This window comes from Brassica napus, chromosome A3, assembly GCF_020379485.1.
Source record: "Brassica napus cultivar Da-Ae chromosome A3, Da-Ae, whole genome shotgun sequence".
NCBI lineage: Eukaryota > Viridiplantae > Streptophyta > Magnoliopsida > Brassicales > Brassicaceae > Brassica > Brassica napus.
The window spans coordinates 29,712,741-29,730,558 of NC_063436.1; the positions used below are offsets into that span (position 1 = coordinate 29,712,741).

A 17,818-nucleotide genomic window follows, 5' to 3' on the forward strand; every position below is an offset into this window, starting at 1 on the left:
ATATGAATAATGTTATTAATTAATAATTTATCTTAGAATAAAATGTATTTACAAAGTCCATGCATATATACTATCGATTATAGTTTTTCGAATTTATATGTATGCGAAGGTGTAATTTGCAATGAAATAAACAAGAGTTAACATCTAATGCATACAAAAGTTGAATAAGAAACAAGTAACTATCATAAGATTGTATTTTTTATTCAAAAATCATAACAATTTAAATAAAATAATGTAGAAATATGTTAGCATCAAATGTTGGGATATTGGCCGACCTGAACTAAATTAATGTCGGAAGTCATTGCTTTTCTCCCAAAAGACAAAGGTCCTTGTTTCTCTTGTTTCATTAATAGTTGTAAATGCTTTTTCACGATTGCTAGTCTGTTTAGCAGCTTAAGTATCTTCACCCAAACCTATTTCGTTGAGGGAACGTTTTTACGTATTTTAATCATGCTGGCTATGAATTAGAATACGATATAACTCAGATTTTGAAGATGAGAGCGTTTTTTCAGTCAAATATATGATTATATGTTCTGTACTTCTAGTTGTGGGTCCAAGAAAATTTATATGAACTATATAGTTGAGGAGTCAAGGGAAACAAATTATTAGTATTCTAATATTTGATTGATTAGTTTAGTTTATATAGTATCGTGTTGCTTAAGATACATAAAGACACATCCATGACGACATCTATATTTTTGTCTGACAAAATATATAATAACTTAAACCTATTAAACATGGATATTTACGATAAAGCCATGCACTCCTCCTTCATTTTTGTACTCTTTCCTTTTACTATAAATAGGGAATACTCATGATCCTCTAATTAAGCAACCATCCATACAACCTTTTCCAGGAGGAGCCGGACAACAAACGAATATACACTTTTAGTTTCATCAAAGACGAAGCTGCACTAGAAATGGAGTTGGATCTTGATCTCTCTCTTTCACCTCATACTAATTCTTCAAACTTCGGGTTTTGCTTTGACCTCAACAAGCATTGCGCGACTGAGGGCGTTGTGTCATGTTTGAATACGAAACAAACGCGTTTTGATTCGATGTTTTGGTTGGAGAATATGGAAGAAGATTGTTATGTGCCAAAACCATGTTCGTTTTCTTTGAATGGCCAGCCAGACGAGGAGGATGAAGGTCCTTTGGAATCTGACTCTACGATCGTTGACGAGTGAGTAACAAACTATATATTTGACAATACTTTGGTTAAACTATATAAGTTAATTTAACGTTTTACCAAAAAACTATTATTAATTTTTCGAATATTCTGATGCTTGTAACACTCATTCAAAAAAGAATTCTCATTAACATTTAAAATAATTTTGTATAGTGAGGAGGAAGATGGCGAAGTCGTGGGGTGGCCACCAATAAAGTCATGTATGACAAAGTATCATAATTACCGTCGTAGTCGTAATCACCCATATCACCATCATGGTAGGAGGATCAGCATACCTAATCCAACGGCTACAATTATTGGACTTAGACCGTCATCGTCATCAACATCATCACCCAGATCATCAATGTATGTTAAGGTGAAGATGGATGGTGTGGCAATAGCTAGAAAAGTGGACATCAAGCTTTTCAACTCTTACGAGTCTCTCACTAAGTCCTTGATCACCATGTTTACTCAATGTGAGTACTAGTTTAAGTATTTAAAATGCATTAAAACGTATACACTCTCCTAAACCTATAAACGAATGAAAGCATGACATATAGATATTGAATATAACTTTGTTTTTTCAGACCAAGATTGTGATAGAGAAGATACAAGTTACAAATTCACCTTCCAGGGGAAAGAGGGCGACTGGCTATTACCAGGGGATGTTCCATGGAAGTACGTTTACTTCTCTATATTTAATATTTCAAATTTTTACCTATTTTCATAAATATTATCATAGTTTTTAGGTGATGGACATTATTTTAATATTCGGATATGGGTGACTGGCATATTAATTTCTAGAATCTTGTTTTGGTTTTACAGGATCTTTGCTGAGTCTGTTCATCGAATATCAATAATTAGAGATTGCCCGTGTGCATATACACGGCTGTTGTTCTAAAAATAACAGCAATTATTATTTTGTAATTAAAATGTCTACCTTATCAGATTTTCACTCGATTTATCTTTCCTCTAGTATCACTCATTAAGAACATGCACGGAAGGGTAATGACATTTCCTTTATAAGAATTCAGTGACTACTTAAGGATCAGTTTCGGCAAACTAAATAAGCTTTTAGATATTATTACATCAAATCCTTTGTTGCATTTGAAACTTAATATACTTGTTTACTTCAAAAACAAGAAAAAAAAAAAAAGAAAGAGAAACATAAACTGTGATGATGGTTGCAGAAACCATGGTATCAATTTTCGTGACTGGTTTGGTATGGATAATGGGCATGCCACATTGCCACTTGATCTGGTAGTTTTGGATATCTGAAAGACTGAAACCATTTAACACTGATTTGAGGATGATCCAAAATTCACAAAATTTTGAACAAATCAAAAGAAAAACAAACAATCATGGATAAAAAAAAACAAAATGACATGAAAGATGAGAGCATTGTCATGATGCTTGTTAGATATAGTTCAACATGGTCTGGTCTCAACTTTTATCACAAATTGATGATATCTTAAGCATCATGACAATCTTATCATCCTAATGTCTTATTGACATGTCTAGTATTTATACATTTTCTTAGTATTTACACTTTTAATGCATACTTATGTTGGATACTTTAATGTCCACTAAGTAGGTATGCCATCAAGGTGTGTAGTTTATTCGATAGTCACAATTGCTCGAGTTCTTTAAATTTATTTAACTAATAAGTAATAACAGTGGCTCAGGAGCAGCAGTTGTGGCAGCAATATCAGCAAGAAGGGATGAGAGGCCAAGCTAGTTTGGCTATGATGGTCTGGCCCCAACTGCAATGCCTTATGGAATCCCACCGGTTAACGGGATGGGACTTCCACCGATGGGGTATTATTACAACAACCCGTATTGATTTCATTTTTGTTCTTTTCTTACATAATTATATTTCGACCAGTATAGATGATACCTCATACTTCTTGTGTTATAATCCGGTTTGTTCTTGTATTCTTTCTGGTCTTGGCTCTGCTTGAACCTGTGAAACTTTTACTCTCTCGAGTTTGGATCAATAAAGTCATTTAAACCCCTTTTTATTCTGGAACTTTATACATTTTGTAAAACATTGGATTCTTATACAACTCAGCCTGGTTAAGTTTACCCGTTTGAGCTGAGTTTGGGTGAAGCTAGTGATGGGTAAATATAGTTTTTGCTTTTGTTTGTTTTGATAATCTATTTTGTCAAGTTTTCAGTGTTTGTATGGCTTGCCTGATATACTCTTGTAATCAAACAGACTATGGGCAGATTTCATGTTATCTTGTTTATCAGTTTTCCTGCCAAATAAATCACACTTTTTCCATGGTAAAACCAAGGATTGACATCACCATTTTAATAATATTCAAACATAATAATGCGGTTTTAACATAGATAACTTCATTACCACTTGCTCCATAAACAGAGGAAACTAATGATGAATATGAACTTGTCATTTTTATTGTATTCCTCCTGGGTTTCATTCTCTCACTGGTAAAATCTCTTGAAATCAAGATTAAAAATTAGGAAATTACTGAATCTCTATTTGTGGAAACTTTGGCACGTGCATATGTACTCAATTCTTTCTGTTACACTGGTGGATGATTGGGAGGTGAATGAAACATACTGATTCTGCTAGTTTAAGCGGTTCTTCAAGAAAATTGTAGTTCTAAATCATAGACTATGAACTTAAGTCCCCACATAAGATATTAGATTCTGTATGTTAAATACATAAAAAAAAATCATCAATAAAATCATCAATATACAAATTTTTACAAACAATTTACATTCTTTAATTAGCTATCACGCGATTCAGGGCTTGTATGTGTTAGCTTTTTCGTGATTTTCCAGATAATGTTGCATTTTTTTCTTGAAAAGTAAAAGGAAGAAAGCATGGGGCAAGACGATGAATGTGTGTGTGTTCTTTAAGCGACAGCCAAACTCAAGTGTTGACTGTTTGACGAATCTAAGCCCCATCTTCCGCAAACTCAAGATCAAATTTCGGATTTTAAAGTTTAAACAACACGGTTTGTAATCAATTTTATTATATTATTCCCTCCGTTTTTTAATATAAACTGTTTTAAAAAAAAATTATGTTTTAAATTATATGACGTTTTCGGTTTTTTATATAAAATTTATTAACATTTAATGTTATATGACAAATAATAATATATTTTCTATTGGTTAATTTATAATTATATAAATAACTAATGATATTTTAATTTAGAAAATATAAAAAGTTAATAATTTATTAATCTATGTACACAATTTTAAAACGATATATATTAAAAAATGAAGGGAATATTAATCATCATAATAGTACAATATTATACATTATCCATTTCATTTTCCTAGTTTCTCTGTCTACAGTAAAGATAACAAAAACAAGTCTAAACCAAAGTCAAAACACACTATGAAGATAAAGGAATATTAACAATAAGATAGTTTGTGTACATCATAATATCGCTACTAGATTTTCTGACATCAAATAAAAGGTTGAATTGTGTTCGATTGCAAATTTATGAGGTTGAGATTCGAGCAATTTTTACGTCCAACTCAGCTTCAAACAAGATAATGATAGACTGGGCTTTTTCCCAGCTACCCTTTTAATTACATTTATTTTCTCCAACTTTAAAACAAAAACTAAACCTAAATTTACAACAATGCCATCAGTGAACCATTCACGCACCACAAGCAGAGTCATTGAACAACACTCCCTTAGCCATACCCAACAACGGCTCGAGAGCCTCGGGAGAAAACTTCCTAGCGAACAGAAAAGGATCACTCCTCTTACTCACAGACCAATCTGAACCGTTGATTCCATCCTCACCGTATCTCGGTCTAGTCTTCCTCAACCGCACGATCAGCTCAGGCGCCACTTCCTCCGCCTCGTACATCCTCGGGTGACCTCCGTCGTTGACGGTCCAGTCCACGTGAGTCAGAGTAGCGGGAACACACCCGCGCGGGTCCCTCATATTCACAAGGGTGGGAAAGTAATTCTCCTCGGGATAGCACGTGTCTTCCCTCACGCACGTCTTGTTGAACTTCTCCCATATCCGCCGATCACGCGCCACCATGCGCGCGTGCCTCCTCGTCAAGGCCCAGAACTGAGACCCGATCCGAAAATCCTCCAGCTTCACCTCGGGGAGCATCGCGTCGTCTCCGCGCGCCGCCCACCTCTCGAACTGCCACGGCTCGTCTTTGAGTATCTCGATGAAGCTCTTCCGAGACGAGACCAGAGTCTTGTAAGTGAAGTCAAAGGAGCGAATGGGAACACACGAAGGCGAGAAGAGGGCAAACATGTAATTTTGCGGATCGTCGAGAAGCGCGTGCGCCAATAACCGACGCGCCGCAGCAGCGAGAGTTGGTGTGTATCGCTCCGAGCGTTTCGAGTGAATTACCCGGTTTGCGAAAACGCCGGAGAAAACCGGGTCGTAGTCCCGGGTCGGATCCGCGTGGATGTAGACATTGTAGAGATCCTTGGAGGAGCTTCCGTTGAAGAACATCTCCCACAGAGGCGCGAACGGGAGCGGCGTCGTCGTTATATACATAAACGCCACTTTCCGGGTCGACCCGGGCGGGTGATTCGGGTTTACTCGAGAAGCGAGTCGGAGAAGCGGTTCGTCGTCTTTGGGGATAGGAGGTGGGGTACGAACCGGCGGAGAAGAAGCGTCGGGGACGTTTCGGGCGTAAAGAGAGAAGACGGAGAGAGAGCGGAAACCGAACTCCGGCGAGGCGACGCCGGTGAGTTCTCGCTGGACTGTGAAGATGACTGCGACGGGTAGACAGAGAAACAAAGCGCAGAAGAGAGGGAACAGCGTCGGAGACAGCATATCTCTCGCCGGAAAGATTAAAAAACCAGTGACTGCTTTTACTTTGTAGAGAGAGAAACAAAGTGGAGTAGGATATTATAGAATCGATGATGCATTTTTCTAGAGTGAGAGAGTGGGATTTGGTGCAACTTGTATATTAATATAATTTATATATTTAAATTTTATGAGTACTAATTATGGAAATATTCAATTCAATTCAATGGCATTTCATATTTGGAATTTTTGACTTTTTTTTGTTGAACTACAAAATCTATGACTTGATTATATATTAGATTATTTGTTTCTCATTTAATTCATACTATGATGCACAGGTTAAAAATTTATATAAAAATTATTTAAGAAATATCGTATAGAAAATAAAATTTATATTATTGATCGAATTAATATTTTTCGCTCTTAAACAATTTTTTAATTTTTCTTTGTTAATTATATAATTTGTTTACTAATGAACTGATCCTATTTTTAAATATTTTAGGTCAAAAATTATTTATCGCATAAAAACCTAATGTTTAGGCCGAAGAATATCATGCCTACTATTTGGTTATAATGAAACTATGACAGTTCGGTTTTATATTATGATTTAGCAATTTAAATTTTAATTATGGTTATGAAAAGTTTACGTTCACGTGCCAATCTTCGATATTTTTCTTTTTTTTGTGTCATTTTGGTTTTTGCTCGATATAAATATTTATTTTTGAGTACTTCTGTTTATCAAAACATGAGCTTTCTTTTTTAGAAGAAGAAAAACATGGCATGTATGGAACCACTTATTAAAATTTTCCCATGGATCTTATGGTACATTTAGAAGGCACGAAATGATAAAGTTTTTAATGGAAAAGAGGTATCACCTGTGGATACCCTCCAGCTTGCTTCCCTTGAAGCCGAATATTAGAGGAAAGCTAACCTACTTGAGGACAGCGAGGAAGAGGAGACACAGACTGCTCCTTCGACTATCTCGACTCTCCCTGTAGACCCTCAACGCCCGACTTGTCAAATCGATGCGTCATGGATTGAGAATGGCATGGTTAGTGATCTAGGGTGGTTTTATAAGAATCAAATGGGAATTGAGAGATTTGGACTGCAAGGATGCCGGAAAAAACATATCACCTCTCCATGCTGAGATGGAAGGATTCATATGGGCAATGTCATGTTTGCCAGACCTACTTTGCACCATGATTCATATAGAGACGGATTGTTCTGACCTAGTGGACATGATTGCGAACTCCACCGACTGGCCGGCGTTTGCCTCCGAGCTAGTCTCATTCAAACATCTAAAGGCGGATTTTTCGGTTTTTAGCATTGACCGTATACCCAGGACCAGAAATTTGCGTGCAGATTCTCTTGCGAAGGAGGCAAGAAACATCAGAGTTCTCTTTTCTCATATAGATCAGACTCAGCCGGACAGAGCGTCTCTTCGGAACGACTCAAGCCCGACTACCACTTGATCTTAGAAGATGGACGTCGACAAAAAAAATATTGATTTTTGAGTTTATTCTCATTTCTTTCTTTTATTTTGGCCTGAGATTTAGAAAATGTCTAAGATTCAAAATTATTAAATAGATACATACTTAGTTTAAGATAGACGTCTTGTGCCGAATAAATAATAATAATATATTAAATAACTAAGAAATCAGTTATTGTTATGTAATAAATTGGCTTGCATATATAAATCAAATGACCGCTCTTGTTTAATCGCAATCATTTTAAGATAAATAAATCAAAACAATCCATCTTATATATCGTATATGATATATAATTAAATTTAAACGATATAAATATATATATATATATACATAAACACCTATTAAAATAAAATTATTTATTTATATGATTTTATTATCGTTGTATTTTATTATAGAAAAAAATTTAAACATTGATCACAAAAGTTTATATGAGATTTTTAACAGTTTTGGTAATTTATATTCGTTTTGAAAAATTCAAAATACAAAATCTATGACTTGATTATATAGACGATTATTTGTTTCTCATTTAATTCATATAACGGTCTTTGTTTTTCTTCGCCACTAATAACACTACTAAAAGGGACATATCCTGTGTCCAGGGAACGCCACGTCATCAAAAAAATTCGCCCAATCAGAAAGAGTTATTCATCCACGTCAGAAGCGCGCGTCCAGAATCGACCATTTAATAAGGTGGGCTTCTATGGGCTTTCTCTGTTCTATTTTCGGTCCGGTTTGGACCCATCTCGCAGGAACCCATCTCGCAGGAACCGAAGTCGAGAGATATGATTCTCCACGCCGCTTACGCTTCGTCTTCTGAGAGAGAATCAGATCAAAGAGCAAAGAAAAAAGAAACTGATAATTGATCGAGCAATTTACTTTCGCTTTGATCAATCACTACGTTCTTAATGGTTCCGTTCCATCTCCCTCATCCTCTCCTTCTTTATATACTTAGATTCTCTCCTCCCTCAAACCAAAACCCTAGAACCACTCAAACCTCAAGACATGGCGATGAAACGAAATGGGAAGGCCCCCGTCTCCTCCGATTCTGATGAGAAAGTCGTGTTCTTCAATGATGTCTCTTTAGGCCCCCATGAATCTCAGTTGCGATTCCGACTCATCCACTTCTGGGAGGCTCGGAACCCGGTGAAGAAGACAGTCATTGGTCTGGAGATGCTCCTCATCGACGAACAGGTCTGGAGATTCATTATTCATTCTTTAGCGATTTATTTTTTCACACCGATTCTTATTTCATTTTATTTCGTGATCCATATTGAAATTCTTATTTGTTCTTATTTCTATTGACAACAGGGAACTGTTGTTCAAGGATTCATCCCACCGGGAAGAATTAAGAAGTTCTTGCCGGACATGAAACGTGGATCAGTTTACAAACTCATCAACTTCTACGGATCGAAAAAAAGCCGGTGTATCGGGTTTCTGACCATGTCGCGACCGTCTCTTTCACATGGAACTCTGAACTGATCCCGCTTCACGACATTCCCATCCATTTCGCTGAAGACCGTTTCAGGTTTCATTCACATGAAGATTTCGAAGCAAATTGTGATCTCAGAGGTGACCTCTATGGTAAGCTCTTTAATCTTACAAGTAATCTCTTTGTTAAATTGCTTTATGTTTAGATGTGGGTTCGTTCTAGCTTAGTTTTATGTGACGTAACTGGTAAAAGTTTTTATAGTTTTGGTTTAATATATAATATATAAACATGTTGATAGTTTAAGTTAAAGAGTTTTTGGTCTGCTTTGATCATTCTGTGAATCACACTACGTACTAAAAGAACAACATGTTAATTAGTTTCGTTCATTTGGTTTATAAAGTTAGATCCCTATAATTTTATTTATCCATCTAACTTATACTCTTTATGAATAGTTTTGTGTGACGTAACTGGTAAAAGTTTTTATAGTTGTGGTTTAATATATAATATATACACATGTTGATAGTTTAAGTTAAAGAGTTTTTGGTCTGCTTTGATCATTTTGTGAATCACACTACGTACTAAAAGAACAACATGTTAATTAGTTTTGGTCATTTGGTTTATAAAGTTAGATCCCTATAATTTTATTTATCCATCTAACTTATACTCTTTATGAACAATGTGTTAGATGTCCTTGGCCACATGAAGCTGGTCAATGGACAGACTCTTACTGAGCGTCCAACCCTTGACGAATTGGAGATAGCTGCCACTCGGCACGTTTTGGTTCATGTGCAATCGCATGAGTAAGTGTTTTTTTGTTTATTTTCAATCGACTATCTCTCGGCAGTTTCTAAGTCTGTACGTGTTTTTTCAGCGGCCCTGTGATGAAGCTCTACCTTTGGGACCAGGCTGCAACAGAGTTCTGCCAGAAATTCAAAACCTTTGAAAACACTCCAACAGTGATTTTGGTCACGACTGTTAACCCCAAACGTCTCGGAGGTTAACGTTTCTTCTTTTAGTCTCGCATTTTCATTAATTATTGTGACATGTATTACAAAGAAGTTTGTCATTTGTGTCTGTCATGTTTTATACAAATTTCCACTAATATTTTTTTTTTTTTTTGTGATTTTACTTCCATTGTTGAACAGGTACCCTTGCCCTCTCCTCTATGTCCTCCACACGGGTGTTCATGGACAATGATGTCCAACCAACCATAGAGTACTCCACCTGGTATGTACTCATGTATTCAGCATCTATTCTTCCAAAATTGTTGTGAAGCCCACGCTTATATCTATTGCGGTTGATGACTGATAAATGGTTTATATTTTGTATCAGGCTCGGCTGTAACCCAGACACTGCTAATCAGGTTATTGCAGAGGTGGTAACTAAGCGTGAGACGCTGTCTATAGCGGACATATTCTCCTACATCAAACAGGACTCTGCAAAGGTAACATTCAAGCAAATATTTCTTACTTATTATGAAAGCACCAATGTTTATATGAAATGCTTATACACTGTCGCAGGATGCCTTTTTTGAATGCACGGCTACAATTGATGATGTTGTTCATGGCTCTGCTTGGTACTACATTGCATGCAGTGGGTGCCATTCTAAGGCTACGAAAGGCCCAACGTCGATGGTGTGTACAAACACAAAGTGTGAGAAGGTTAACACAACTGGTGTTGCAGAGTATGTAGTCTCCTCTGAATATTTAAATACACTTTCACTGGTATTTGCTTCTGCTTATTACATTTGTAACTTTTGCTTCTAATTCTTTCTTCACAGGTACCGTGCAAAGATATCTGTTTATGACAACAGTGAGCAAGCTGTTTTTGTCTTGCTTGGTGATGCTGGTCGTTCTTTAACTGGGAAGCACGCATCAGAGTTGCTGAGCAGCTACTTTGAGGTAAATAAGCCAAATTTTTTTGCTCTCATATGATTACAACTCACACTGTTATTATTGGATGTAAGGCCAATGGGGACAAAGGAGCTGAGGATGAGGTGCCTGTCCCAGAAGCTCTAATCAGCATCATCGGACAAACGCATAGGTTTTGTGTGAAAGTGACTGATCACAACTTCTCAGGCAACACCCGAGCTATAACAGTCACCAAGGTCCTCTCTCAAGACATCCCTCCACACACAGAAGAATCGGTTGGAAACAACAATGCTGCAGCGTCCAAGGTAACGATGCTGACCAGAGACGAAGTGTCCGAATCCTCCAAAAGCCGTGGAGATTGTGCAAATGAAGAGAGTAAGAGGGGGTATGACACTGCTGATCCAGAGAAGGCTAAACGCCCAAGATGTGAGAATTAGAGCTTTGTTCATCTTCTCAGATGTTGCAAGGTCCACTAAATTTCAAGTCTTTGCTTTTCAATTTCAGAATTGTTTTCTGGTTTTCTTTCAGTTTCTACATTTCAGAGTTTTTTGCTTGCAGACAGTTTAAGAATTGATTTCTGGTTTCCAAACAATTATGTTTTTAATATCCTACTCTGCGTTTTTAGAACTTCTCTGCTCAGTTAATTGTTCATAGGTCTTCATAGTTTGTATTGAGTTATAGATTTGAGTATCATCTTTCGCGTGAGATGCACATAGGATGATAAAGTCTGTATAGTTCACTTTATACAAAAGGATCACGTAATATGCATATAGAGCATATATTGAAAAGTAAGTATTTGTCACTTTTTAATGTAAGTATTTTGGTCAATCAATTTCGTAACTTGATTGACGGCTAGAATCTTGCACTGACATTAAGAAAATTATAATAGAGTATCTGGTCAAGAAAAAAACTTAACTTCCTCTTCCACACTTTTTTATCATATTACTTTCTCTCTCACATGTAAAACTTAACTTCCTCTTCCACACTTTTTAACATATTACTTTCTCTCTCACATGTTTCAACTCCGTTTACAAATCACCATTGGAACTGTCAACTAAGCTCACAACAAGCCAATTCTCTAAAAGCAAGGTAAGTGTAAAAACATTATAGTAAGCCTAAAACATTACAATACATATTATAGAATACTAATTTGCAATGTGATTGAATCTAGGGATCGCCATATCAACGGCATGGAGAGCACACCTCCCACCCCCCCTGGCCAAATTGAAGGTAACACAAATCCATAATCCAGTTTCTGTTTGATGTCCTAAGACTAAAATGTAAAATATTGTTCTTTTGAGGAGTTTAAGTTTTTTTTTGGTCAAAGATTTTAAGAAAGTTTTCTTTTAACAAATATATCTTTAGCTGTTAAATATATTTAGCTTCTACGCATTATTACATTTTTAGCAGTCCAATATATATATATTTAAAATATTATATTTAGTAAAACATCCCCACCTCTAGAAGCCAAGCGCACCATTCTCTCAGAACCAATCGGTTCTTAAATATACAAACTGGTCCCAGTATATGGTTTAATTCAACCCCGAAGGCAAAACACCCAAAGACCAATCGGTTCCATAAGAATATAAACTGGTCCCACCTATATTTTGGGTTCCTTAAATATAATAAGGAAAAGTTCTGCATATGGTTTGATAATGTTTCAAATAATCCCATCAATCAAGTAAATGATATCTCCTTCAATTAACGTATGACACTGTAGTCAAATCTTAAGCACTGATTTCTTTCCAAATACTCCGTTTTATTAACACTATACGAATAATTTGGCAGACAATATAGTTACCTATTGGGTGATTAAAATAATATCATACAAAACAACCCGGGCGTAGCCCGGGACCGCCTCTAGTTCTCTTAATTTGTTCGCTACGAGTACTATGTATCCAAAATAAGAATTGATTGTGCTAGTCAGTTTGCTATATAATATGACTAAATCATAGGCCAACAAAGTGAATGCATACGAATTTATTCGTTGATTAAAGTTAAAGACAGCATTAAACAGAGTCATTAAATATTCGATTATGTGTACACACGTCTTTAGTCATCATACACGTGGTATGATGTATTGTAGCCGCTAATTGACATGTACGTGAAGTTTCGTAATCGATCCGTTTTAGGCAAACGTATTCATCTCGAACGTAACATCTTTGCTGGATGGATACGAGCTACCGTGCTGTGTAACCACGTGGCCTACATGCATTGATTTGGGCCTTCAAATCTGACTGTTGGGCCTTGCTTCCGGTTCCAGTAACGACTACGTGAAAGACTTGCGTAGTTTCAGTTCTAGTTAGGGTCTTTAATGATATTTTGAAAGCTTTTATTTATTTTTGTGTCAGCTAGTGATGATCTTCTTGTCTTTGTCGTCATCGTGAATGTTTCAGTGTCAGAGAAAATTATAGCGAAATGCTAGAAGTAGTGGTGGTACGAATTTTGAAGAATTGTTTTTTTTTTTTATTTCATTGCACACGAATATATTATTTTTCCTAAAGAGAACAATTAGAGCGAATGTTTCAAAACGTATTGAAAGTTGCTTTATTACCAGAGACTGAAAAAACGTTTAAATAAATTTCCCATAAGGACGTAGAACAAATGATTCTTACACTAGTATGAATCTCAACTACTATATAGTTAGGTTTAAATAATTTGGCATCTATTGTTTGAATCTTACAGTTGCAAATTGCAATAAAGCTTTTTACATTTAAGTACTAGTGCAAATGTAGATTTTATTTATAACTAAAATATGGTTGTGTTTGGCATTTTCTAGCTCAAAAGAATATAGAATAGGTTAGTTGGTTATATATAATTTGGTGAATGCTCTCTAGTTCTTTATAGTTATATAGTATTGGAAAGGATTAATCTAAGAAATAATGGACTGCAACACTATAGACTATTATTATAGAGAGTAGGCCGGACCATAAAAAAATCAAAAGCAGAGTAAACCGGAACGAACCGGGGCCAACTGACAAGACTACTATCTCTCCCCCCTCCACTTAAATTATTGAGTGAGCAGTGTAAGGAGGGGAAGAAAAACAATCTTGACTTTGTCTTTTCTCTCTCATAGAAAGTGCTGGAAGAGAAGAGAAGATGCCGAGGCCAGGGCCAAGACCGTACGACTGTATCAGAAGAGCTTGGCATAGTGACACACACCAACCCATGAGGGGTTTGCTCATCCAAGAGATTTTCAGGTCATCTTATTTCTTCTCTCTCTATCACTTTGTATACATCTGTGTGTGCATGTGTCCTTTCTCTGTTTTTTCTGCTCATTTGTTTATTTGTTGTAGAATTGTTTGTGAGATTCACAGCCAATCCACCAAGAAAAACACAGAGTGGCAAGAGAAGCTCCCTGTGGTTGTCTTGAGAGCTGAAGAAATCATGTATTCCAAAGCCAATTCTGAGGTTTTTCTTTCTTTATATAACATTTAGTTTCTCAGTTTGGCTTTTAGTATAGTTGAAGTTAGTTGTTGTGAGATTGATAGAATCTTTACTTGTAATTATTTACTCCATCTCATAATGCACATTGGAAGTTATGTCACTGTACTAGATTTGTTACTAATGAGTCCAACTTAGTTGAGTCTTGATTATTTGATTTACTTCTTTAGGCTGAGTATATGGACTTGACTACCCTGTTAGACCGTGCAAACGACGCCATTAACACCATAATCCGACTCGATGAGACCACTGAAACTGGAGACTATCTTCAGCCTTGTATTGAAGGTATACACAATCTTAATACATAGATAGAGTTCTCTGAATTCTTCTTGACTCGGATCAATGAGGAACTCTTGTTTTGTAGCTGCTTTGCATTTAGGCTGCACGCCAAGAAAAGCTTCAAGAAGCCAACGGAACATAAACCCGAGATGTTATCTTAGCCAAGACTCAACTAAATTGGATAACATTTTGTCTCCGCAATACCAAGTCTTCATGAAACCGAACAGCTTTGCTCCGAAGACTCTTCCGGTTATGACTTTTCACAACGATGTTCAGGTCAAGAAATGCCCTTTCTCCAAGTACTCAAGCTACCCTTTATGCTATTCACTCAGAGTTCCTTCTTTGCCAGTCAATGTCACTGACTCGTGCAAGTCCAACAAGAACAGCAGACTTGTAAGTGTGAAAGATGCAACTAATGGCATTGCCTTTGGTGGTTGTGATCTATCTCTGCGCTTAGGCCCTCTTGGAGATGATACCAGATCTCCTACTCAAAAACGGAGTAAGTTAAGCAGCAGCAACAACAACAACAAAAGCTGAAAATTCAGAACAGAAAACGGGTTTTGACTACTTGTGTTAGAGAATGCATTAGTTAGCTGTTAGAGAATGCATTAGTTAGCTCTTTTAGTTCATCTGTACGTTTTAGGTTTCTTTAAATGTAAATAGAGAGTCATGATGAAGGAAACGGAGCAGTCTTCACTTCTTGTCTTGCATCAATCTAGAATCTTCAAACTTCATCTACGTTAATAGCAAGATTTTGAAAAATGACAAGTCTAAACATGTGCTTTCACAACAATACAAAAAATTATTATAAGATCTTATGAAAATTGTGTGATAGTAGCTTGCTTCGGTTGACGTAGCTGCTCTAGAGATTCTTAGGCGCCAATGATAACTCTGGTTAGCTCTTGTGATATGGGTTTATCTCTCAGCTGATTATATATAACTCAGCTTAGGCCCATTTAGTAGCAACACCTTTGTCTATGGAGCAGCTAGTTGAGAAAGTTTAAGCTTAAATTTGTTTAGTTGTATTTCATAAATTAGTTGTGTAGTTTAATAACATTTAAATTAAGTAAACGGTAGATTGTTCTGTCATTTCAGTACAATCCAGCTGTGCTACATCTAGAACCGAATTTGAATCTGGGAAGAAAAAACTTAGATGCAAAAACTATCTGAACAACCATATCTCTTGTATAGAAATGCATACAAATTTACAAATGCACTTGAAGATATTATAACATAGAATAAAGTCAAAATGTTTCCCTTGTGTAGTCCATTGTTGAAAAATGGCAAAGTAAGATTTGAAAATGGCTATTTTTTTTCTAATTTACTAATTTCCTCACAAAAGTAATTTGTCACTGGAGTTTGAGTTAGACCTTTCTTTCTCATTGCACAGCCTTGTGCATTATTATTTACATCACTGCAAGAATCAAAATAATAGCATAGTTTATGTCTTACCTAAAAGTTGATCCAAGTAGTTTAAAATTACTTAAATGTGTGACCAATTGCCTCTCGACGTATTGGTTTGACAAGAAAAGACTGGTTCTCACTGATTTTAATTATTTATTCTTGGAATCAAGCGACCCATTATTAGTTAAGTAGTCCTAGTTTATAAAAGAGAAAACAGAGAGAAATCTAAGTTTATACGTTGGCGGCTTCCACGTTCATGATGATATCAAATGAGATCATTTGTATGATTGTAGTGCCAGAGACATGACGAACTATACCCATATGTTAAGATAGGATCTATAATTTTATATTATATTATATGATATGTTAAGATCAGGTTTGCTTATATATGTTCTTGCAACTGTAAACACACATGTCTAATACGTAATAATGTACACATTCACAAAGTCATGATATAAACTTATTATACATATTTTGATGCAAAATATATGCATGAAAAAGCTGCTTTGTTATTGTTTATGTATCAAAATATCAGATTCTTGTGTTCTTTTTTCTATGGCGTTATAAGATTAAATCTTGAGACATAATTAAAACGCAGATGTATCCAACCACTATTTAGACCACTAGACCATAGCATGTTGAATGCCAATGCTTTGATGTTTATATATAAAGTGGTTTTCGAATCATATTTTTGTACTTGTTTCAAGAATCCAAAACATAGAAAATTTTCCCTGATTTCATAATGAAATGTCTTTTACGAAAATTACTACATTTTCGCGTTAAGAATTACAATTAGCATTTTTTTACAATTATTATAATAATTATTTAAACGGGTTCTCAAAATCTTTCTTACCTTTCATTAGAATCTATAAAGTTTGTTGTCAGACTGGGAACTGCATATTTTGTCTATTGGGTTGTTCCAACTCAAATATGTAATCTGACTTTGTTTTGTTTTGAATCTTACTTTTATTTGATTTCAATATTTTTAAAATCACAATTAACATTTTTAGAACTCTTTAATTTGATATGATTGGTTATTATACATGTTTCAAATTATATTTACCAGGTGAATTGCAGCCATACATTCATACTAACTTTGTCTAAATAATCGATAATGTTAGTAAATTCAATAAGATACATAATGCATACATGTCAACATGTATTTGATAAAGCAACTCCACATATATATTTGAAGTCATAAAGGGTTTGAAAACATTTTAAAAGAGAGAGCTTATAAGTAAAATGATTTATTCATTTGGAAAGAAAATATTTCTAGAATAAGATGAGTAATTTTGTCTAAATAATCGATAATGTTAGTAAATTCAATAAGATACATAATGCATACATGTCAACATGTATTTGATAAAGCAACTCCACATATATATTTGAAGTCATAAAGGGTTTGAAAACATTTTAAAAGAGAGAGCTTATAAGTAAAATGATTTATTGATTTGGAAAGAAAATACTTCTAGAATAAGATGAGAACATAGTTATGACATATTGATAATTGATTTTATATAGTGTAAATGCTGATTTTTGACCCAAAGAAACAAATAATGTAAGTGCTGACAATAATACATATCCAATATACATACATAAATGTGTACATATAGTACAATAGAGATAATGGAAAATGCATGTTTGAGGAAGTTGCATTTAAGGTTACTTAAAGACATCTTGGGCTGTCATTGTTTAGACCACATTGAATGCTATTACTTTGACTATTGCATCTTGTTTTCTATTTCAGATAAATTTAATTTTTTATGATTCAAGATTTTTTTTTCGTTTTTCACTAGTATTAAAATATGTAAATATGATTCGCCAATAATTAATAATTTGAGATTTGAATGGGCATGGATGATTGCAGGTCATTAAAACTAAAGTTAACACCCAACTATATTTGTATTTGAGCAATTAATATGAATTTGAATGAAAGTTATAGTAAAGCATACCCCTCAAAATAATATATTG

General features: G+C 35.2%; 4 protein-coding genes across 8 annotated transcripts; 3 read left to right on the forward strand and 1 right to left on the reverse strand.

The window, feature by feature from the left end:
* Positions 1 to 809: 809 nt before the first annotated feature.
* LOC106423411 (auxin-responsive protein IAA29-like) lies at positions 810 to 3,183 on the forward strand. 3 transcript variants are annotated; one of them, XM_048765874.1, is made up of 4 exons: positions 810 to 1,182; positions 1,342 to 1,643; positions 1,755 to 1,845; positions 2,845 to 3,183. In XM_048765874.1, the coding sequence occupies exons 1-4, from the start codon at positions 920 to 922 to the stop codon at positions 2,903 to 2,905; spliced, it is 717 nt and encodes a 238-aa protein (XP_048621831.1). In that variant the 5' UTR covers positions 810 to 919; the 3' UTR covers positions 2,906 to 3,183. The 3 variants fall into 3 exon arrangements, with proteins under 3 accessions (XP_048621831.1, XP_048621833.1, XP_013719643.1); XM_048765876.1 differs by having other exon boundaries at positions 2,853 to 3,183; XM_013864189.3 differs by lacking the exon at positions 2,845 to 3,183 and adding an exon at positions 1,993 to 2,142.
* A 1,430-nt stretch (positions 3,184 to 4,613) lies between these two features.
* LOC106423316 (glycosyltransferase BC10) lies at positions 4,614 to 6,174 on the reverse strand. Its single transcript, XM_022717028.2, has one exon. The coding sequence runs from the start codon at positions 5,955 to 5,957 to the stop codon at positions 4,806 to 4,808; it is 1,152 nt and encodes a 383-aa protein (XP_022572749.2). The 5' UTR covers positions 5,958 to 6,174; the 3' UTR covers positions 4,614 to 4,805.
* Positions 6,175 to 7,990: 1,816 nt separating this feature from the next.
* LOC125591516 lies at positions 7,991 to 11,344 on the forward strand. Of its 2 annotated transcripts, XM_048765902.1 has the most exons (9): positions 7,991 to 8,611; positions 8,729 to 9,001; positions 9,535 to 9,649; positions 9,721 to 9,845; positions 9,995 to 10,076; positions 10,182 to 10,293; positions 10,370 to 10,533; positions 10,630 to 10,750; positions 10,816 to 11,344. In XM_048765902.1, exons 3-9 carry the CDS (start codon positions 9,549 to 9,551, stop codon positions 11,155 to 11,157), a joined length of 1,047 nt encoding a protein of 348 aa, XP_048621859.1. In that variant the 5' UTR covers positions 7,991 to 8,611; positions 8,729 to 9,001; positions 9,535 to 9,548; the 3' UTR covers positions 11,158 to 11,344. The 2 variants fall into 2 exon arrangements, with proteins under 2 accessions (XP_048621859.1, XP_048621854.1); XM_048765897.1 differs by having other exon boundaries at positions 8,729 to 9,649.
* A 2,378-nt stretch (positions 11,345 to 13,722) lies between these two features.
* Positions 13,723 to 15,220, forward strand: BNAA03G51980D. 2 transcript variants are annotated; one of them, XM_013864081.3, is made up of 4 exons: positions 13,723 to 13,920; positions 14,017 to 14,131; positions 14,335 to 14,449; positions 14,529 to 15,220. In XM_013864081.3, exons 1-4 carry the CDS (start codon positions 13,820 to 13,822, stop codon positions 14,978 to 14,980), a joined length of 783 nt encoding a protein of 260 aa, XP_013719535.1. In that variant the 5' UTR covers positions 13,723 to 13,819; the 3' UTR covers positions 14,981 to 15,220. The 2 variants fall into 2 exon arrangements, with proteins under 2 accessions (XP_013719535.1, XP_022572750.1); XM_022717029.2 differs by having other exon boundaries at positions 14,544 to 15,220.
* Positions 15,221 to 17,818: the final 2,598 nt, after the last annotated feature.